This window comes from Hemiscyllium ocellatum, chromosome 17 (genome assembly GCF_020745735.1).
Source record: "Hemiscyllium ocellatum isolate sHemOce1 chromosome 17, sHemOce1.pat.X.cur, whole genome shotgun sequence".
NCBI lineage: Eukaryota > Metazoa > Chordata > Chondrichthyes > Orectolobiformes > Hemiscylliidae > Hemiscyllium > Hemiscyllium ocellatum.
This window is the reverse complement of record NC_083417.1, coordinates 61,442,468-61,465,435: the sequence shown is the minus strand read 5'-3', so window position 1 is coordinate 61,465,435 and position 22,968 is coordinate 61,442,468. Positions and strand designations below refer to the sequence as shown.

The following is a 22,968-nucleotide window of genomic DNA, read 5'->3' as shown; positions in this document are numbered from 1 at the left end:
TTGTCTTCAATAAATGCATTATCACATACTTCTCCAGATTGATAATTCCTGATGGAGTTTTGCCTGAAACATTGATTTTCCTGTGCCTCGGATGCTGCCTTACCTGCTGTGCTTTTCCAGCACTACTCTGATCTAAACTTTAGCAGAATAGGGATAAAGAGACTTTTCTGGCAGGATCTGACAAGGAATCTGTATTGAGACTTCAGCTTTCTATGTACTTAATTTGTGCATGAAGGAATAGAATTGTCTAGCCAAGTGTGTAGGTGACACAGGATTCTCAATGAATTGTTATCCTGTAAATACACACATTTTCATTGTAAAGAATGGTTGAGGGGGATATAATTGTTTCTTTTAGAATTTTGAAGAATTATTTAATGGAAACCGTGACAAAGATGTCATCTTCTTCAGAAATAACGACAGGCTGTTTGGGCTAAGCTTGAAAGAGGAGGGCATTCACAAAAACGGAAACAATATTTGTCCAGTGAATGTCCAATTTGTGGAACAGGCTCCCTGTTCCAGGGAAGAACCTAAAAGTTATTAGATTTACATGGGATAGATTTCTTTGAGAAAGTAACACATTAGGATGAGGTAAGGTATATCATGATAAATACAGCAGATTTAGGGGGGAAAAGGGTGACTTTCAGACTATAGGTTCCAAACCACCTGAGTCAACTACAACCTTTAACACCTAGAATTAGAAAAGATTTTCAAGAGTTAATGGATCAAAGATAGACAAATTGAACTTCAACTCACACTTGGAACTGAGATGGGGAAAATGGACAAAGATTTATAAAATCATACAGTCATAGCTTGATACACAACAGAAACAGACTCTTCGGTCTAACTCATCTGCATCGACCAGACATCCTAATCTGACCTTGTTCCATTTGCCAGCATCCGGCCCATATCCCTCTAAATCCTTCCTATTCATATACCCATCCAGATGCCTTTTTAAATGCTGCAATTGAGCCTGCCTCCACCACTTCTCCTGGCTGCTCATTCCATTCATGCACCAGTGTGTGTGTGTGTGTGTGTGTGTGTGTGTGTGTGTGTGTGAAGTAGTTAGCCCTCAGGTCCTTCTTAAATCTTTCCCCTTGCACCTTTGACCTATGCCCTCCAGTTTTGGACTCCCATATCATTGAAAAAAGATCTTGGCTATTCACTCTTTCCATACCCCTGATTTTATAAACCTCCATAAAGTCATCCCTCAGCCTCTGACACTCCACAGAAAAAAAGCACTAGCCTGTTCAGCCTCTTCCCTATAACTCAAACCCTCAAGTTCTAGCAATATTCTTGTAAATCTCTCCTGTACTCTCTCAAGTTTAACAAGATCCTCCTTATAGAAGGGCAACCAGAACTGTATACAGTATTCCAGAAGTGGCCTCACCAGTGTCCTGTATGGATGTAACATGACATCCCAACTCCTATACTCAAGTGGTCTGAGCAATGAAGGCAAGAGTGCCAAATGCCTTCTTCACCATCCTATCTATCTGTGACTGCACTTTCAAGCAACCACCCCAGGTCTCTGTGTTCGGAAACACTCCCCAGGGCCCATCACAAGTCCTGCCCTGGTTTGCCTTACCAAAATGCAACACCTCACATTTATCTTAAATAATTCAATCTACCACTCGAACTATCATGTGATCAAGGTCCTGTTGTACTTTGAGATAATCTTATTCACTGTCCACTACACCACCTATTTTGGACTCATTGACAAACTTACTAACCATGCCTCCCACATTCACATCCAAATTATTTATATAAATGATGAAAAGAATTCTAAAATAAACAAACAGCAGAGTCCTGATGCTTTAATTTATCTCTTAATTTAACTCACAGGGTAAAGAGATATCATAAAGTAATAACCTGAGGCATGAGGATTTCTCCCACTAATTAATATTCCACATAAAAAGAGCTCAGCTCCAATGATGTAGTTCATATGTTCTTCATTGTCAAATAGCAAAGTCGTAATATTTTGAATTATAATGATTATTAGGACAAAGTCAAATTGTTAATTTCCAAGGGTTCTTTTTAAAAACCTGAATCCTCACGTTGGACGGAGAAGAGTTAGGTACTTGGACGCTGGCAGCTCTTATGTTTTTCAGATTTTTTTTAACTATTCCTTCACCATGACTTTAACAGCATCCTCTTTTTCGGTCAAGAGGGATGCAAATTACTCACTTAACAACTCTGCCAAGCTCACTGCCTCCAAAAGGCATCTTTATGGTTCTGAGTAGATTGTGGGTGAGTTGCATTTTTCAAGACTGCAACTGATTGATATTTTCAGGTAAGAGTATCCAAGGATATGGACAAGAGAAAAAAGTGAACCCAAATTACCATCAAAATAGACTGTCAGGCTGTCAAATGCCAGTTACCAAAGCAAACGCACAGACTTTTACATAGACAAACATTTACTTTGAATAGTATGTACAACATCCTCTTTGTACACAATTTACAACTTAATTACAAATCAGTGTTGAAGCTCTCGGACTCAGCAGCTTCAAAATACAGGATCTTCAGCCGAAACGGAGCAGTGCTAACATTTAAAAGTTAATGATCCACTCATTAAGTAAATTCTTAATGAATGGTTGTACATGCATTCTATTATACTGAATGCAACACAGCGCAAACGTGAAGGAGCACCTCGGGAACATGCAAGTCAAAACAAAAACACCAAGATGATACATGATCAAAATGTGGGGCTTGTGGGGTTGTTAAACATCCAAAAGCATCAGAGATTCACAAGGAATTAAAGATTAATTTCCGGGATACTGCTGAAAACCAAACAGAAAAGTCATGCAGGGGCATTAAAAAAAAGTGACCTTTTTGAAATTACCTGGAACACTTATTAATTCATGATAATAAAGATGGCTTGACAAAAGGCTATCTGACAGTCAGGAATCAATCAGACAAGGAAGAATCTGATCATGTTCTAATTTGTGAGGGAATGCAATGTGTGTCAGATGATCAATAGCAGGAATGTCGGGACCACAGTATTCGGAGGCACTTGGCCATATGATAAGAATAAACAATGCTGGCAAGTGTAATAACTTTGGAATGGAAGATGGAATTAACTCCCCAACCACTGATGAGCAGGCCTGCTGTTTATTCAACTATTCAAGGGACAGAAAAATGTACATACCATGGACTGGGACAGATTAAAAAATTATAGGCAACATAAAAAATAACATTCGTGAAGGCAAACTAATATTCCCTCCGGTTTCAAGTTTCCTGGAGAAGTATTGTTCTTCCTCTTCCTGACATTAATGAAATGGTCAGATTGCTATTGCTCTTCCTGTGCCATGGATTCTTCCTTCATAATTAACAGAATTAGCACAAATTCAATTCAGCTTTTAGTTTCAATTTGAACTAACTGGCACCTCATGACTGATAGGAAAGCAACATCCTAAAGACACGAGTGTTATTGCCTCTCAATACCATGGATGTTTAACCAGATTTACAAGATTTATGGTCAGGTTTCTGGAAGGAAGAGCTAAAATGCTCACAAATAATTAAACTTAAAATTTTATATAATTTGCAGATCAGCAGGTACCAGGAGAAAAACAAGCTGTATGGAAACCAGACTGCAGGGTGCCTGGGGAAATAACTGAGATTCAGGGGCAATAGTGCAAGAGGCCTGGGGCATTGGGAGATTTAGAGATAACTGCCCAGTCACACAGGGAGGGGCATTTCAGGGACATTAAATACTCAAGTTTCACAGTGGAGGCGGCAGGCTCAGTCAGAACAGCAGACTTCAAGGAACTGCAACAAAGTTTACTGTGGGAGGGTAGGGATGTTATGGACATTGGGAGATCAGAGGCATATGTGGAAACTTCAGATATGCACAGACCCAGATCAAATCTTGTTGTGGTGTGGGGCTCCCATGAGCTAGCTTGACATCTTTTGCTATTTAATGTAAATGAGAACATGTGAAGCCACTGGCAGAGCTACCATGGCATTTAATCACTGGTGTCAAAATCCCACCAGATGAGAGCTGCTGACCAGTTAGAGACTCTTGCATTCAACATCCCTACCATCCACCACAGAGTGTTGTAACTACGAATGGGAAGACATTCAGGATCGAAAAAGGATTAGGATATAAGTGATTTGTAGGGGTAGTTCTGGGCTTAACGGTCACAGGGAGAATGGTCAAGAGCTTCAGTAACATGGGAAAGGGTTGACTCTGGGTGGAAACTTCTGTCTTATGTCCACTCCCTCAATCAGGTACTCAAAGATTTCAAGAAGTTGATGGTGGACCTTCCCACCCCAGTGGAAATGGGATGGCAGCTGATTTCAGATACAACACCCTCTTATCTAATTAAGTTGCTTTTCTGCCTTCACACGTGCCACCTCTAGAAACACAATTCTGATCTACATCTTATTTTTCCATTTAATTTCCCACACTGTAAAAACAGAGTGGTTCACCAAACATTACAGCAATCTGCTAATTTCATATAGGTACAAAATTAAGTAATAATCATGCAACATAAATAATTCTGGACCTTGTGTGAACTAACACAAAGAACCAAATTAGAAGGAAGGTGGGAAAGAGTTAGGAAAACTATGTATATATAACAAAAAAAAATCAACGTGCAAATGGCTGAAATACTTAAAGTGACACATATAATAGTTCCAGTTTGAAATGTTGTTTCAAGGGGTTGCGGGATTTTATGACCCATGGGTTTATCTTCTTTTTAACTCGGCCACTATGCAGACAGCCAGGTAGTTCCTTGAATAAAGATATATTATGGATTTGCTATTCGTTTTACAGCCAACAAGAACGATTGATGTTTAGCTAAAAACGTCAGTCACATAGATACTGCTGCAAAGTTTAAAAAAAGGAAACCCACTGCACCCTCTTCTTGGAAGGAGTCTCGAATGCTTCTGAGAGGATCAATGTTTTCAAACAAAATGTGCAGTGGCTTTCACTGAAGTCCAATTGAAAATAAACAGAAACAGTGCTTCTCCCAAAATTAACCTGAAGAATGGCTTTTACTGCAGACGAAATGCTTCAATTTGGAGTTCTGTATCACTAACATGGCTAAAATACTTCCAGTCACTGTTTAAAGCAGTAGAAATTACAATGCAAGTGCTTCATGTCTTGCAAAATCAAGCAAGCCCAGTCGCATTAATGGTAGCAAACGGTAAGTCATGTGTCAGTACTATGGTTAGTACCTATGCTCACAATTTAGTTCACTTCCACCATCCAATCATTTGCTGGGCAATTCCTTAACCTCTGACAAAGCCTGCCAATTTATCTAAAGGGCCCATTCACATGATCTTAAAGATGATGAAAGATGGCATAGTATTTGATGTGGTCAATCCATTCAAGAGCCACCCAATCAACTTTATTATTTTGTGCTCAAGATGAAAGACGTTAGGAATAGAGATATCAAGCAGCCCCAGGTTAGGGACTGCAGTCAGAAAGATACTGTCTAATATATCCAGGAATGAGCTTAAGCCCCAGGTTTCAGAGAGAACCCCCTATTGCATAAGCATTCTAAGCTGCCCACATGTTTCGAGTCTGATACTAAGCAGACAGAACAGTTAGTCTGAGCTGATATTTAGTCCACTTCCAAGAGTGAAGGCAGCAGTAAACCAAGGATGCATGAGTACCTTATTGAATTAAATTAGTCTGACTGTGCAATTTAAGTCAAGATAAATACTGCACATGTATTATGGAAACAGACTAGCAGCAAGCTGTGAAACTGGGGACAACTGCACAAACCTCTGAGGGAGCATAATACTTCCGCCAAAAAGGTCTGACTTACCAATCACGGCTTTGTGGATTGTGGTCACTTCAAGTCTGAAGTATATTCACTCGTACATGACAAGTATGTAGGATCACCATCAACAGCTGGACAGCAATGACCATCATCAGCTGGACGATGATAACTGTTAACAAGTAAACAAATTCCCATTTCAGTCCATTTTAAAATATGCTCTAGTAAATAAGTCTTGCTTTTCAACTTGAAAATTCATTGTTGCTGTACTGGAGAATGTGCAAATCATGCTCCCTCCATTCCTTGAAGCAGAATTCAGATGTTGTAGAAGTCTGAACTTTTATCCTGGTGCCTCAAAGAATAAAATTCCAGTCTTAAGGTTCATTCATTGATTAAATTTTTCACATCTCTGATCAACAGACAGTCACAATCTCAGTTAAGAATAGACAGACAGAATATCTTGGAACACTGTTCAAGGCCTCTAATTACGAGCAGCAGTAGCAGATTTCTTTTAAAATGTGCTCTCTAGTAGGCAATGGCAGCCACAGCCTGTGGGACACACTTCCTGGGTCCTGAACCATTCCATCATGTGACTAGTGTGGCCACCATGCCCACAGGTAAGACAGAAGTTGGCAGATCCGCGAACAGCAACATGGCAGATAGCACATTGGAAGGTGAATCCTTTGCAAATAGCACACTGTGTCCCTCGGACTTCACTGTGGCAGTGACAGCAGTACACACCAAATTCTGAAGGAGGAAGCAGACAAAAAATGTAATTGGACTTAAATTGAGAATTACACCATTTTTTTTACTCAATTATGAGGCAACTAAAGAAATGGGAGCTGCACCATTGACATCAAGGAGCCTGAGTAAAATTAGAGTCAATGGGAAGACTCTGCTGGTTGCAGTCATATATAGCACAAAGAAAGATTTCTAAACTTACCAATCCCCTTATGAGGGTCTGGAGGGCAGGAAACAAACTTCAACACTTCTGCTCGCTTCTCTCGCAGACCCCAGCGATATAAGATCTCCCCGTAACACTTCTTAAAGTCATCATATTGCAGCATATTGGCTGGATCAAGTAGCCTGGTAATTGAGAAATCTGAAGTTAAATCACAAATTCAAAATACACACAAACAATATTATCTTCGTATGAGAAATGAGAGGGCAACCTTTCATCCAGTGAAATACTTCGATCACAGTTTCTTCACTTTTCCTGACTGAATCTTTCTGCACTATGGACAAGTAGTTCTGGTATAACATGCATTTTGATAGCGCAATTTGGCTATAACTTTGCTGAAAAATGAGGGAACGATATTTTGGGAAATGCTTACCTTAGTTGGCAACAGTGCAATTTCAGCGGGGATCGGTTCACGCACTTCATTCTGCTCACGGACCGAGGTGGACGTCGAAATCTTCGCACCGTTTTGCGCATGCTTCAGTGCCTGCGCATACATGATGTCAACGCCAAACTTTGTGCCATCATGCGTGTGCGCGATGTCAGTGCTGAGGTTTTTGTGCCATTCTGCACATGCGCAGTGAGTGCTCCGGTCTTAAGTGTTAAGGGCTTGAATGGGTAGAATTTGTTCAGGAAAGTTTCCTCAAGCAGTATACACAGGGTCCGATTCAGGAAGGGGCAAATATCAACCTGTTCTTGGGAAATAGGGCAGGACAGGTGACAGTGGGGGAACACTCTGGGACCAGTGACCAGAGTTCTATTAATTCAAAATAGTTATGGAGAGGGACAAAACTGGTCCACAGGTTTAAGTTCTAATTTAGGGCAAGGCAAATTTTGATAGAATTAGGCACGGAGCTTGCAGCTCAAAAAATGTGGTGCTGGGAAAGCATGGCCAGTCAGGAAGCATCCAAGGAGCAGGAGAGTCGACATTTTGAGCATAAGCTCTTCATCAGAAACGTGAAGAGCTTATGCTCGAAACGTCGATTGTCCTGCTCCTTGGATGCTGCCTGACTGGCTGTGCTTTTCCAGCACCGCATGTTTCGACTCTGATCTTCAGCATCTGCAGTCCTCATTTTCTCCTAGGAGCTTGCGGGTAAAGGGACATCTGGCAAGTGGGAAGCCTTTAAAAGTGAGATAGCTAGAGTTCAAGATTTATATGTTCCTGTGAGGGTGAAGGGCAAGGTTAGCAGGAAGCGGGAACCCTCGATGACGAGATATAGAGGCGTTGACCAGAAAAAAGGAGACGTGGGTCAGGGTCAGGCAGCTGGGATGAAGGGAATCCCTGGTGGTATAACGGGAATACAGGAGTTTACTGAAGAAGGAAATCAAGAGGGCAAAAAGGGGACACGAGAGAGCCTTAGCTGAGAAGATTAGATAAATCTCAAGAGGTACTTTAAGTAGATTAAAAGGAAAAAGAGTAACAAGAGAGAATAGAGCCACCCAAGGACCAAAACAGATATGTATGTGTCGAATGGCAGGAGATGGACGAGGCTCTCAATGAATATTTCTCACGTGTTTACCGTGGAGAAAGATATAAAGACTTGGGAACTTGGGGAAGTTAGTGGTGATGTCTTGGGGTCAGTCCATATCACAGTTGAAGTGGTGTTGGGTACATTAGAATATACAAAGGTGGATAAATCTCCTGGCCCTGACCAGATATATCTAAGAATGCATCAAGAGGCTAAAGAAATAGGAGGGACCCTGGGTGATATTTTTGAATCATGGTTGCCACAGGTAAGGTTCCAAAAGACTGGAGGGTAGCAAATTCAAGAAGGGCTGCAAAGAAAAGCCTGGGAACTTCAGACCAGTAAGTTTACCATCTGTGGTGGCTAAGTTACTTGAGAAGATTTGAGGGATAAGACATACATCCATTTGGAAAGACAGGATTTAATTAGGAGTAGTCAGCAACTTTGTGAATGGGAGATCATGTCTCACAAATTTGTTAGAATTCTTTGCTGAAATGACCAGGGGGTTGACGAGGGCAAGGCAGTAGATGTATTCTATATGAATTTTAGTAAGGCCTTTGATCAGGTTCCACATGTTAGGCTGCTCTGGAAAGTTAGATAGCATGGAATCCAGGACTAGCTGGCAAATTGGATGCTTGTCAGACCAGAGGCCTGTGATTAGTGGTGTGCCTCAGGGGTCAGTACGAGGCCCATAACTGTTTGTTATCGATATCAGTGATTTGGATGAGAATGCACAAGGCACGGTAAATAAGTTTGCTGATGACACTAAAATTGGCAGTATTGTGGACAGTGAGGAAGGTCATCAGAAATTACAGTAGGACCTTGATCAGCTGGGGAAGTGGGCTGTGAAATGGCAAATGGAGTTTAATTTGGGTAAGTGTGAGGGTTTGCATTTGGCAAAGTCACGTCAAGGTAGGAGTTTCATAAGGCTTTTGGCACACTGGCCTTCATCAGTCAGGTCACTAAGTATAGAAGCTGGCAAGTTATGTTGCAGTTGTACAGGTACAGGACGTTGGTGAGGTCGCACTTGGAGTATTGTGTTCAATTTTGGTCACCTTGCTGTAAGAAGGATGTTATTAAACAGGAAAGAGTGTAAAAGAATGATCTGAGTTACAGGGAGAGGTTGGACAAGCTAGGACCTTTTTTTTTAAAAAGAGTGTAGGAGACTGAGGGGGAACCTTTTACAGGTGCATAAGATCATGAGAGGCATGGATAGGGTGAATGCACTCAGTCCTTTTCCCAGGGTTGGGGAATTGAGGATGAGAGGGCATCAGTTTAAGGTTAGAGGTGAAAGAATAAATGTGAATCTGAAGTACAACATTTAACATGGAGAGTGGTACGCATATGGAATGATGAGCTGCCAGCAGAAGTGGTTGAGGCTGGTACATTAACAACATTTAAAAGACATTTGGACAAATACATGGATAAAAAAGGATTAGAATGATATGATCCAAGTGCAGAGAAATTGGGTTAGCTGAGACGGAATTTTTGGTCAGCATGGACCAGTTTGGGACAAAAGGCCTGTCTCTGTGCTGTAGCACTCTGACTCTATAGCACACTATCCAGACCTCTAATCTTTCTGCCTTCCTTCCTCAACCCCAAGAAAGTCACAACACTAAAGACTCTCTTGATGATTTACCCCAGCAAGCAGTTGAACTATAAAGATCTAAGTGGAATCATATTTAATTCTTTGTTTGTATGAATTGGTTTTCACCAACAGACGTGATATGATTGGTCTCAGAAATGCCATTTAAAGGGGAAGTAATATTTAACCAAGGAGTCCATAACTGATTAATGCCCAACAACTGCTCCTGAAAGTACACCCCATGACAGTACAAGGGCAAGCTGCTTTTCACAGTAAAATGGGTTTCACAACAAACTATGGTCACTTGAATAAGATATAAAGGGGTGAGGAGTGTGTCAATGGATCTCAGTAAATCAAGTCCGAAAGGAGGGACAGAAGACATTTTTTTCAAAGAATAAAAACTAAAACAAGCGTCAACAGTTGGCTACTATATATTTTCCAATCTTGGTTAAATATTATATGAAAACAGGTCAATTATACTCACTCACTTTTTATTCCTTTCATGCTGCTCCTTCTCACGTTCTTTAGGATCAGTGTAAATGTGATTCCCATACCGATAATCATCTGGTGATTCGTAACACCAAGAATTAAGATGTTCTGGTTCCCGGCCCACTGAAAAAAGTGTTAGTATGTTAGTTATAGATTATCTGAGGCCACTGCAGCAATAATCCCCTCAGGATCATTACCAGTCTTGCAATGGTATACAGACAAACACGAGGACTCTGCTGTGATTTAAACTTTCACCATGTTGTTTCATCCCAACAGAACACTCAATGAGTTGGGACAAAAACAGACACCAACAATGTAAGACCAAGCTTAAGAACACGACCACAGCTAAAGACGTTAGGTTCAGTATGCACAGTGAAAACTGGGCTGGACTTGGTTACAGGTTAAAAACCAAACTCTTTGCATTCAGATGAAAACAAACCATGCAATTAATATCATCTAAATACAGCCTTCTGACACTATAGAATTCAGTTCCCATTAACTCCAACCCCTTTGCTAACTTTGGAAAATTACTTTACACAACCAATTAAGCCAGTAACAAGATACTAGCTTGTTTTTAGTCATCACAAATGTCAACACTTGTAAGTCAGGAACAAGGGACCATAATAGGCTAAAATTCACAAGAACAGTCAGAAAATATCATTACTCCAGTGACGTTGTGAAAATAACTCAATTGTGCTGTCCCACTTACTGGTTACAATGGCCCATAATTCCAAATATCCAGGTAATATTGAAAAAACAAAGATGACATCTACACAAAGGATGGAGTGGGTTTTACATTATGCTGTACTATAGGACACAACAGTGTTATACTTATTACACTATATACTGTCAGATCAACTAGATATTGCTGAAATCACTCCAATGTACAGTCGTCCAGAACAGAAAATAGTAGAGAGAGATTACAATATGATAAACTGTATGATAAAGCACAGTCCTGTGGAGATTATGCTGATGTACTGTAAGAGAGTTGTGTCTTAATTTATTTGTTTGCTCTCCATTTGCAGAAACAAGCTGCTGATTGTAGTTTTGATTGTTCACCCATTCTAACTACTGCCAGAAGTCAGAACATTTCTCCTGCAAACCATCTGTTCATACTGCTCCATTTTTCTCGGATTGCTTTACCTATGTTCCATCCAGCAGACCAGACAGTGGTTTCAGATGTGCTTGAGTAGGATCCTGAAGAGGCATAACCTGACTAAGAGAACAAAACAAAATCGTTAAATACTGTTCAGAACAGGGCTAAGAAAACACTGCTGCTAATGGAGTACACATGTTCACATATCAGATCAGAATTTGAACTCAGGCCAAAGACAATAATACATGGAATATATCTGCCTCTCAAACAGAAAATTAACTCCTTACTTGCCAGAAACAAAAATATTTTGCAATTCAACCCTTTGTCCGCTCAATTCGAAACTTGACGTCTCACTACCATCGGCAGAATTAATCTCATCGCTACTTCAAAACAAAACCTTATTCCCTTGTGACCATGCGAACCAATACATCCAATAAGCGATGAATGGTGAATGTTCATTGTTCAATGGGAAAGTTTAACCACCGCTCTTTAAGGATACCTTTGGGCGACTTGGATCCACTTATCTGAGGGCAACTGAACAGTCTTGATGTGTTTGATGGAATGGAAGTATTTGAGTTGTCCAATGTATTATTTCCATCACCGCTCTAAACTCAGAGCTTGCTTAAAAAAGGTCAGACCCAAGAAAGGCACAACACAAGCATAGCATCATCAACACTAAGGCGAAGATCAATTGTAATTACCCTCTGGCTTCTTGTTGTCTTTACAGTCCATTTGATTGGTATGAGATTTTTACTGGGGCTATGCCAACTCAAACTACGATGACAAGCGGCGAGCAGCTGTCGCACTGGCTTCAAAAGTATCTAATTACAACTATAAAGTGCAATTAAAGCTAGGAGCAGTGTGTGGCATATACCCCAGACCAGCTAACAGGAAACACACACTTACAGAATGCAAAAAAGGAGAAGTGCGTTGGTGGACCTGCTGTCCTATGCTGCCATAGTCCTGAGGCCTGGACTGGGCCTCAAACACGCTGCACAGCATGGCAAGAGTCTGAACATCATGTATGGTGCTGTAATGAGTCAGGCTGTGAAAAAACACACAGTTAAAGTTGGATCAATAAAAAGTGCAGGAGATGGAATAGAGTCTCATCTGCTTATTAATAGCTTTGAATAATGTTAAATGTAACTATGATAAACCAATCCAAGCAGCACAGGATTCAGATCAGTAGAAGAACATTACTAAAACAAAAATACAGTGAAGATGAGCAGCTCCCCATCTAATCTGCCCGGTCATTGAAACCTACAAAATATATAGCAACTCCTGTTAATGTTAAAACATGAGGGTTTGACAGAGTTTGGAGTACAAGGAAGCAAGAAATAAAGAAGCAGATACATCAGTATCCTGGTCTGCTTTTCAAATAGGTTATGACCAAACTTCTACATCATACTTTATTCCTGCTGTAACTCCATATTTCTTGATGCTTTTTGTGCCAAAAATCTACCAGTGTGAATCTAGAATGTCCTCATCAAAAATACAGAGAAACAGTGCAGTACTTCAACTATTCGGAATAATTAGACATTTTGTCATAGAGGTCTACAGCACAGAAAAAGGCCATTTGGCCCATCAGGTTTGCTTCAGTCTGAAACAAGCTAACTATTCTGACCCCATTTTTCAGTGGTGGGCCTGTTGCCTTGTATTATAACCAAACATCTAAACATCTCTTCAATGTTATAAGTGCTTCTGCCTCTACTACCCTTCCAGACAGTGATTTCAGATTACCACCAATCTCTAGTTGCAAACACTTTTCCTCACGACACCTTGAACCCTCCTGCCCCTTCTCTCAAAACGATGTGGAGATGGTGATTGAACCCTCAAAGAGGTAACTCTCTTCCTGTATACCCTACCTATGCCCCCATAATTTTATATATTTCAATCATGCCTCCCCTTCAAGGGAAACAACCCCAGCCTATCTAATTTATCTTCATAACTAAAACTCTTTGTTCCAGGCAACATCCTGGTAAATCTCCTGGTAAATCTCCTGACCACCTTCTACAGTGCCAAACCATCCTTCCCATAATGTTGATTCCAGATTACACAATATTCTAGCTGTGGCTTGACCAACGTTTCAGACAGTCACAGCATAACTATCCTGAACATAAGCTCTATGCCTTGGCTAATAAAGGCATGGATCTCATATACTTTCTTTTTTTTTGTAGATATTTTTATTGAAATTTAACATTTTTGCAAATTTACAAAAATAAACAAAACTCTCAAATACAAACATTGATGTACAATTAAATCATATATACAATAGTCATAATTTAACAAAGAAAAGAGAAAGAAAGAAAACAAAAAAAGAAAAAAAAGAAACGAAAAAAGAAAAAAAAACTCAACTTTCTACTAATCTAACCTATAACTAACCAGAGTGTATACCTAAGTCTCTTACATGCTCGGAATGTATAAACATCAAATATAATAAAACCCGTATTCGCGCAGGATTCCTCTCCCAAGGGGCCCCGGAGCAGCCCGGTCTGAAATCTTCACTAAATAAAAGCCCTTGTTAGGATAGCCGAAATATCTGCATTTATATAATTCAAAAAGGGCTGCCATATTTTATAAAATAATTCAGTCTTTCGGTGCACCATATTTGTGAGGAAGTCAAGGGGGATATATTCCATAATTAATCTGTGCCAATTTGAAAGTCCAGGGGGGCCCTCAGCCACCCAATTCACCAAAATAGTTTTCCTTGCACAGAAAGAGAGAATAGAAAATAGTCTCTTCCCATGCATATCCAGAGATGAGAGGTTCGAAAAGCCCAAAAGGAGAGATACAGGGTCCACCCTAATTTCCGTTCCTAAAATTTCTGTCAGGGTATTTGCCACTTTAGTCCAGTATCTGCGGATTTTCTGACAAGTCCACAGACAATGTGCAAGAGTACCCACCTCTATTTTGCATTTGGGACACATTGGAGATGCTCCTGCCTTAAATTTTGCCAGTCGAGCCGGAGCTATATGGGCCCTATGAAGTATCTTTAGTTGGATAGCCTGAGTTCTGTTACAGATAGCAATTCTTCTAGCATTTTCCCAAATGTCATTCCACATATCCTCAGAGATTTCTAGCCCCAAGTCCTGCTCCCATGTTTTAAGCAGGTCACCCATGTCTCCTGAGACTCCATCATGTAGCAAATGGTATATAGTACTAACGGAGGATGCCCCCGCTGGTCGTAAGATATTACGTTCTCTGTCTGATTTATAAAGACTATCTATTAATGTAGTCTTCCTCTGTATATAATCTCGAACTTGGAAGTATCGAAAGAGATCCCCATTAGGTATTCCGAATTTCAGACGCAGCTGCTCAAAGGACATCAGGATCCCATCTTTAAATAGGTCCCCTAAGCATGAGATGCCCCTGGATCTCCAGAGTTTAAAGGTGGCATCTGTAATCCCCGGTTGGAATCCCCATGCGCCTACTATTGGTGCATGGGGGGATGTTTTATGTGAGTTACCCTCATTTTGCCGCATTATATTCCAGGCCTTAATTGTGTTTAATATTATGGGATTTTTACAGTGGTCTGTAATGATTTTCCTCTTATCTGAAAATAAAAGGTTAATAAGTGGGTATTTTACTTGGGAGGCTTCGATATCCAGCCAAATTGATTGTGGATCAGATGAAACCCAATCAACTATGTAACTTCGTAGGGAGCTTAACTGATATTTCCTAAAGTCTGGGAAGTCCAGTCCTCCCCTTGCCTGTGGAAGCTGTAGCTTCTTCAGCTTAATAAGGGGCCGTCTATGGTTCCAAATAAAGGAGCCCAACCAGCCATATAATTTACGTAGGGCTAGCCTTGGCAGCATCAGCGGGAGCATTCTCATAGGATATAAGAGACGGGGCAGAACATTCATTTTAATTAATGCTATTCTCCCTAGCCAGGAAATCGGAAGGTCTCTCCATCGCTGGAGGTCCTGCCTTATCCTTTCCATTAATTGTACAAAATTAGCCCTATACAGCTGATCAAATACTGGCGCGATAAAAATACCGAAATATAAGAAGCCCTCCAGGGACCAACGGAAGGGAAAAGGGGATCCGTCCATTAAGTGGGGTATCATAGCCAGACCACCTATTGGCATGGCTTCTGATTTTGAAAAATTAATTTTATAGCCTGAGAATGCACTAAATGTATTAATAACTTGAATTAGACGAGGCACTGACATTAAAGGATTACTGAGGAATAAGAGAACGTCATCTGCATAGAGGGTAATTTTGTGTTTACCTGTACCAATCCTCGGGGCCGTTATATTAGGATCAGTCCGGATGGCTTCTGCTAATGGTTCGATTATCACTGTAAACAACAATGGTGAGAGGACATCCTTGACAGCAGCCCCTACCCACGCTGAAGCCATCCGATCTTAACCCATTAGTAATAACAGCTGCTTTGGGGTCATTATACAATGTTGAAACCCATTTGGTAAACACCTGTCCAACGGCAAACCTTTCCGATGTGTAAAATAAATATGACCATTCAACCCTATCAAATGCCTTTTCCGCATCCAATGAAATTACTACTCCTGGTATCTTTCCCTGATGACAGGCTTGGATCATATTCAAGACCCTTCTGATATTATTGGATGATCTGCGGCCCTTAATAAATCCCGTCTGGTCCTCCTTTATAATATATGGCAGTACCCTTTCTAGTCTTAGTGCTAACATTTTTGAGAGAATTTTAAAGTCTACATTTAGTAAGGATATTGGTCTGTAAGATGCACAATCTTCTGGGTCTTTTCCTTTTTTGAGGATAAGAGAAATATTTGCTTCTTTCAGCGTGGGCGGGAGACAGACCTGACTATGCGCAAAATTATACATATCCATAAGTGGGTCAACCAATATTCCTGTAAATTCTTTATAGAATTCAGCTTGAAAACCATCCGGGCCCGGTGCTTTTCCGCTCTGAAGTTGCCTAATTGCCTCAAGTATTTCTTGGACTGTTAAAGGGGTATTTAGGGCCGACACCTGTTCCGGAGTCAGGCCCGGGAAGGTCAAATTTTTTAAAAATGACTGCATCCTCCTAATCCTATCTTCACAATCCTGCGATCTATATAGTTCAGAATAAAATTCTTTAAAGGTCGCATTGATCTTTTTATGATCATGAGTCAGGGTACCTGTACTTTCCTTGATGGTCGGAATAGTTTGAGGGGCTTTCTTTTTCTTTGCAAGAAATGCTAAGTATCTACCCGGTTTGTCGCCATATTCATATAATCTTTGTTTCGCAAATAATATTTCCCTTTTAGCCATTTGAGTAAGCGCGGTGTTTAAAGCTGTCCTAAGAGCTGTAATCCTCTGCAATTTTGTGATAGAAGGTCTATCAGCGTATGCTGTTTCGGCTGCTTTTAGGCGAGCTTCGAGCAGACGCTGTTGCTCTCCCTTCATTTTCCTCTGGGTCGCTGAATAGGAGATGATCAAACCTCGTGCATAAGCTTTGATGGTCTCCCACATCATTGACGGATTGCTAGCTGTACCAGTATTAATTTCTAAAAAAGTTTTAAGTTCTTGGGAGAAGTACTTTAAAAATTTGCTATCTTTTATCAGGAAGGGGTCCATACGCCAATGCCGAGCAGATGTCCCATTGTTCTTTACCTTACCATGTATACAGCTGCATGGTCAGAGATTGCTATAGTACCTATTTTACAGGTTGCTATAGAGTTTAGAAAAATCGATGGGGCAAAAAACATATCAATTCTTGTGTGACATTTATGTGGATTAGAGTAGAAAGAAAAATCTCTACCCTGTGGATGGAGACATCTCCATACATCTACCAATCCTAATTCTTTATTCAGGTCCGCCAGTTGTCTAGATCTGGGAGATACTCCAGCAGCACTCTTGGGAATCCTGTCTATTTCCGGATCCATAATACAATTAAAGTCTCCCCCTATAATTGTATGACGGGCACCAAAGGCCATCAGTTTTGAAAAAGCTTCCGTTATGAATTTAAAGGGGTGTGCCGGGGGGCAGTATACATTTAAGATCCCATATTCCTCTCCATTTATGAGGGCTTTAATCAAAATATATCGTCCAGATTCGTCTTTTATCTGATTTAGAATTTTCAAAGGGAAGTTCTTCCGGACAAGGATAACGACTCCCCTGCTTTTTGAATTAAAAGAGGAAAAAAAGGCCTGATCAAATCCGCCCTGTCGTAATTTTAAGTGTTCTTTATCCGACAGGTGTGTCTCCTGTAGGAGAGCTATATCAACTCTTTCCTTCTTAAGATTTGATAATATTTTCTTCCTTTTAACTGGCGAATTACTCCCCCTGACATTCCAGGTGCACCACTTAACCGACTGTTCAGCCATAATCATCTGGACAGATCCGAGACCCCTCGGGAGGGGAAACCCTATCTAGAACATCCCGAGCATGGAGCATACAAGATTTACAAAAGTAAAGACTCTCTGATACACTCAAAACAATATAACAAAAAACTCTTTCTAAGTATAAAAAATATAAAACATTCCGAATTGGAGATTTTCTCCCTTGTTCCCAGGGAGCGTCACTTCCTCTCCCACAGTCCATCTTACCCTCTTCCAACCAGTGCCCCACCCTTGACCCAGGTGTTCCTCAATAAAATGAGGAGAATTCAAATATAATATAAAGCTAGAGTTAACAGTGAACACCCCATCCCCACCCACACCCACATCTAAATATATTTGGGAATATTAATACCATATATAACTATAAGATTACAATCTCAACATGTAATACTTAAATATAATACCACAAAATAACAGGGGAAAGAAAAACAACCCCGCTCCTAAAAACAGAAGTAAAATAGAATAAGGTAACCACCTCTCCCCATCAACATTAACCAAACGCCCCAACATATATATATATATACATACACACACAGAGGGAAAGATAGGAAAAGATGAAGGGATGTAAACCAAAATAATGGGAAAGGCAGACCAGCGTCCACAATCTCTTACAGCTTATTTAAGAGAGTCCAAGAATTCCTTAGCCTTCTCTGGTGATCCGAAGTTATAGATGGATCCTTCGTGACTAAGGCGTAGCGTCGCTGGATATCGTAAGGAGTACTGCATATTTAAGTCCCTTAAACGCTTCTTCGCCTCATCGAATGCCTTCCTCTTTCGGACCAAAGCTGGGGAGAAGTCCTGGAACAGCATGATCCTGGATCCTTTGTGGGTCATAGCTTGGGGATCTTTTCCCAGATTTCTTGAGGCTTCCAGGAGCATCTGCCTCTCCCTATAGCTCTGCAGCTGGAACAGGACTGGGCGTGGGCGCTGGGTTGAACCAGGCCCACGTACTGTGACCCGGTAGGCCCATTCTCCCCTTACCTGGCCTGATCCATTATGCAGATTTAAAAGTTGTGGCAGCCAATGCTCTCAGAATGCTGTCAGCTGGCCTCCCTCTTCCTGCTCGGGCAGGCCCAACAACCGAATATTTTTTCTATGACATCGATTTTCGAGGTCATCAATGTGGTTTTCTAGGTTCTGGACTCGATTCTCGAGAAAACGGATGTGGTTGGCTGTTGATTTTATCCCAGTCTCTGAGGCTGCGGCCTTCGACTCCACCTCTCTGACTCGGCACTCCAATTCCTGAATGTCTCTGCCCTGCTTCTGCAGCTCGGCTGATAGTGCTTCTCTGCTCTGCCGAGACTCATCGATAAAAGCATCAATCTTCGCCTCCCACCTGGCAAACATCTCCTCAAAGCTCATCTTCATTGGTAAATCTCCTGAAGCAGCTGAAGACACCTTTGTTGCAGCTGAAGAGGGAGAGGGTGGGGGAGGGGTCCCTGCTTTCTTAGAGCCGCCTGTTCCCTTCCCTTTACTCATTTTCCAGCTAGTATTAGACTATTTAAATGTACTAATAGGTAACTATTTAAGGTTAACAACTATTATAAATGGTTTAGTGAGTGTGGTGGGGGTGGATAGCCCACATTTCCCAAGTTTTGGGTAGAGCACTGTGGACTCAGTCTTGCTGGGTCGCCGCCATCTTGGATCCCCCCCATATACTTTCTTAACCACTTTATCTACCGGTCTTGCCACCTTAAGGGACTGTGAGAATGCAGACCAAGATTTCTCTGATTCTCGGTGTTCCCCAGGGTCCTAATGCTCTTTATGTATTCCCTCGTTTTGCTTGACCTGCCCAAATGCATCACCTCACACTTATCCAGATTAAATGCCATTTGCTATTGATCAGCTGATCTACAGCCTTTTGTAAGCTAAGATAACACTCCATTTACCACACCACCAAATTTGATATTATCTGTGAACTTATGATCAGCCCTCCTACATTCAAGTCGATATTATTCATACATAGCAGAAATAACTTCTATCCGTGCAGGACAGAGGCTTCTCGTCACAAAAGTACTCCACATCCATAACCATCTACTTCCTGCCATTCAGTCAATTCTGGATCCAATTTGCCAATGTTTCTTGAATCCCACAGGCTCATACCCTCCCTATTACGTGAAACCTTATAAAAGCCTTGCCGAAGTTCAAGTAGGCTATGTCAAATGCATTGCCCTCATCTACATACCTGTTCACCTCTTCAAAAAATTCAATCAAGATGGTCAGGCAGGACCTCACCTTAAATTCATGCTGGCTTGATCACTGCCCAAATAATTCTGTCTCCAGAACTGCTTCCAATAATTACCCCACAGGTAGCGTAGACAAACTTCCCCGTTTATCCCTTCCACCCTTTTGAAGTAATGGTACAGTTATGGCTTCTCCAGTTCTCTAGAATCTCTCCTGCGGTCAGTGCCCCTCCTATTTCCTCCCTTGGCTCACTCAACGGGAGATATTGCACCGAGCTCTGGTGATTTATCTACTTTTAACCAGACCACTCAGAATCTCCTCTCTGTCTAAGCTAACTTATTTAATTATATCATAATACCTCTCCCTGATTTCCATTTTCCAAATCAACCCTCTCACTAGTGAACACAGCCACAAATATTCATTTAGAGCCCTACCTACATTCTCTGGTTCCACTTACAAATATTACTGTGATCCTTACTCGTTCCCTAGTTATCCTTTTACCCTAAACATATTTGAAAAATAACTTGAGAATTTGCTTTACATTACCTACCATTATCCTTTCATGCCCTCTTTTCATTCTCCAAATTTACTTTTTATGTTCCTTCATGCACATTCCATACTCCTCTAGGATTTCTGCTGTTTTTAGCTCTCAATTTCAATCATAAGCCTCCTTTTTCTCTTTATCCAATCCATCCAAGGTTCACTGGATTTATTCGTCCCACTGTTTATCTTTATTGGAACATTTGGCCCTATACACTCCCTATTTTCTTCCTGAATGCGTCCCATGTTCTGACAGAGATTTACCAAAAAATATCATCGCCCAGCCCACTCTGGCAAAATCCTATCTGATCTTATTAAAGTCGGCCATCCCCCCAGTTTGGACTTGGATTTTAGGCCCAACCTTCTCCTTTTCTATAACAATTGTGAATCTAACTGAGTTATGACTGCTGTCTGCAAAATGCTCTCCCACTGACACCTCAACCGCTTGCTCGGCTTCATTACCTAAAATTACATCCAAGACTGCCGCCCCGTCTTGAAGGATGTTCCACATAATGGTTTTAAAAAGCTCTCCTGAAACATTTTAAGAATTCTGTGCTCTCTTTCACGCTATAACTATCCCCCACTATCATTGCCCTATTACTTTTACACTTTCCTGAAAATTTAATTACATATTTCTCTCTAGTTCTCTCTCTCACTGTTTGGGGGCCTACTGTACACTCCCAAGAATGTGACTGCATCTGCATAATAGCTTCATTTAAGGAGCCTTCTGAGATGCTATCGTTCCTTAGTGCTGATTCCTTGATCAATACGGCGATACTCTTCTCCGAAGCTCTTATATCTTGGAATATTGAGTTGTTTCACCTACGGTAATTTATGCCCTCAATTCGCTCATCATTGCATTAAAGCAAATACCAACCAACCTTGATATACTCCCTTATGCCTTAACTGGCTTATGCTTATACTTTACCTTTCTGACTCACGTGCTGTCCCTTCTAGTTCTGGCTCTTCATCTCCCCACGCTGAACTTTCTCTCAGAATCAGCTCCGTCCTACATCCCCAAGTTAGTTCAAACTCTCCCCAACAATGTTACCATTAGAATAAATATCCGTGTAAAGTAAAAGGAGCGCTCAAAATCATGAATAATTCTCAACACTGACTGTCTTGGCAGAGTAAACAAGTGAAAATGCACAATAAATGGTAGGAAAATGAGAAATTTAGAGGAAGAGAGAGACTTTCCAGTGCACCTGCACAATTCTCTGAAAGTATCAAAATAGGGAGATAGGGGTTGAATTGGCAAAAATGCTGTTCTTTAGTAGTATAGATATAGGGGATGATGTTCAAACTATATAAAACAATGGTTAGACAGCAATTACATTTTTGTTATCATTCTGATCACTGCATTACAGGAAGGATATCATTGCACCAGGGAGGGTGCTGAGGAGATTTAATTGGATGTTGCCAAAGTTTCAAGCTGCATTTTTCCATCGCCCTGAATATTTTTTCTCTTCGGAAAACAGTGATTGAATCTGCCTCCACGATATTCTCAGGTAGTATATTCCATGCCTTAAACTCTTTCCTGGGTTTTTCCACAGTGTTTTTTTCACCCCTTTATGTTACCATTACTTCTCTTGTCAATTATCATAAATCAATGTCATCTAGCTCTTATCCTTCCACCAGTGGGAACAGTTTCGCTTCATCTACTCTGTTCAGATCTGGCATGATATTGAATACCTTTAACAAATCTCAAATTTCTCTACTGCAAGGAGCTGCAACAGCTTCACCAATCTAAATCACTGAAATGAAGTTTTTCAACTTAGGAATCGTTCATGAATTTCTTCTGGGCTCTTTGTAATACCTACACAAACTATAACCAGATTCCTGATATTACAATCGTCAATTTTTCAAAATAGTAACATAGACTGTGAAGCGTTTTCTGATGTCTAAAGATCACAAAAAGTACTACACAAATGCTAATCTTCCTCTGAAGCCAAAACAGCGAATAGTCCTGCAGCACCCGTCAATGATGACTATTTAGTACAATAAGAAATTTTTAAAAGGGCAGCACAATGTATCAATAAGGCTTTAGATTTACCCGCATTTTACACAGTTAAAAAAGAATTTGAAATATTCAGATATGTAGGTTTTAGGTAATTTCAGATAACCTGGGCCCTGAACATTGGGTCAGTTTGTCACATCTATTACTGTTAGACAAATCAATCTTACAGTGACTCCAGTAGCTGTCGGCCAAACGGATGCCGTGCCCACGGTGTCTCGACATCAGGGTCTGAATGGGGACTGAGGAAGGAGTCTGTAGCAACAGCAGCCAGAGACCACACCTAAAACCCAATGGAAAGCATTAGTATGTACTCAAGAATGGGAAAATGTAGAGATATACATCGGATTGGACCATGGAGCGACAAAAGGGTCAGTCCATTAATTTGTCTGCCAGATAACTGGTTGAAGCAAATATAAAAGTCAAAACATTGTCCCACTGTACTCAATAAAATCAAAAATTCTAAGTCAGTGTTTTCAGATAACAGACAGCAGTATTGTTCAGTGTCTAGTTTAAAAGACCAATCAAGGAACTCACGTACAATACAAAGACACAAACGGGGGACCACAAGACTGAGAATATTTAATGGTCCC

The 22,968-nt window shown here is 40.8% G+C and overlaps 1 protein-coding gene across 3 annotated transcripts in view; it reads right to left on the bottom strand.

Annotated features, from left to right (window-relative positions):
- Window positions 1-2,393: 2,393 nt before the first annotated feature.
- Window positions 2,394-22,968, bottom strand: part of wdr59 (WD repeat domain 59) — a 97,775-nt gene continuing 77,200 nt past the window's right edge. For 2 of the 3 annotated variants that reach the window (XM_060838222.1, XM_060838223.1), the window contains exons 21-26: window positions 22,546-22,658; window positions 12,224-12,362; window positions 11,365-11,437; window positions 10,221-10,344; window positions 6,667-6,809; window positions 2,394-6,470 (exon numbers count right to left, since the gene is read on the bottom strand). In XM_060838222.1, the coding sequence (XP_060694205.1) occupies window positions 6,235-6,470; window positions 6,667-6,809; window positions 10,221-10,344; window positions 11,365-11,437; window positions 12,224-12,362; window positions 22,546-22,658 (828 nt within the window). In that variant the 3' untranslated portion in view covers window positions 2,394-6,234. The remainder of the gene's footprint in view (window positions 6,471-6,666; window positions 6,810-10,220; window positions 10,345-11,364; window positions 11,438-12,223; window positions 12,363-22,545; window positions 22,659-22,968) is intronic. The other variant, XR_009645626.1, reaches the window with a different exon arrangement.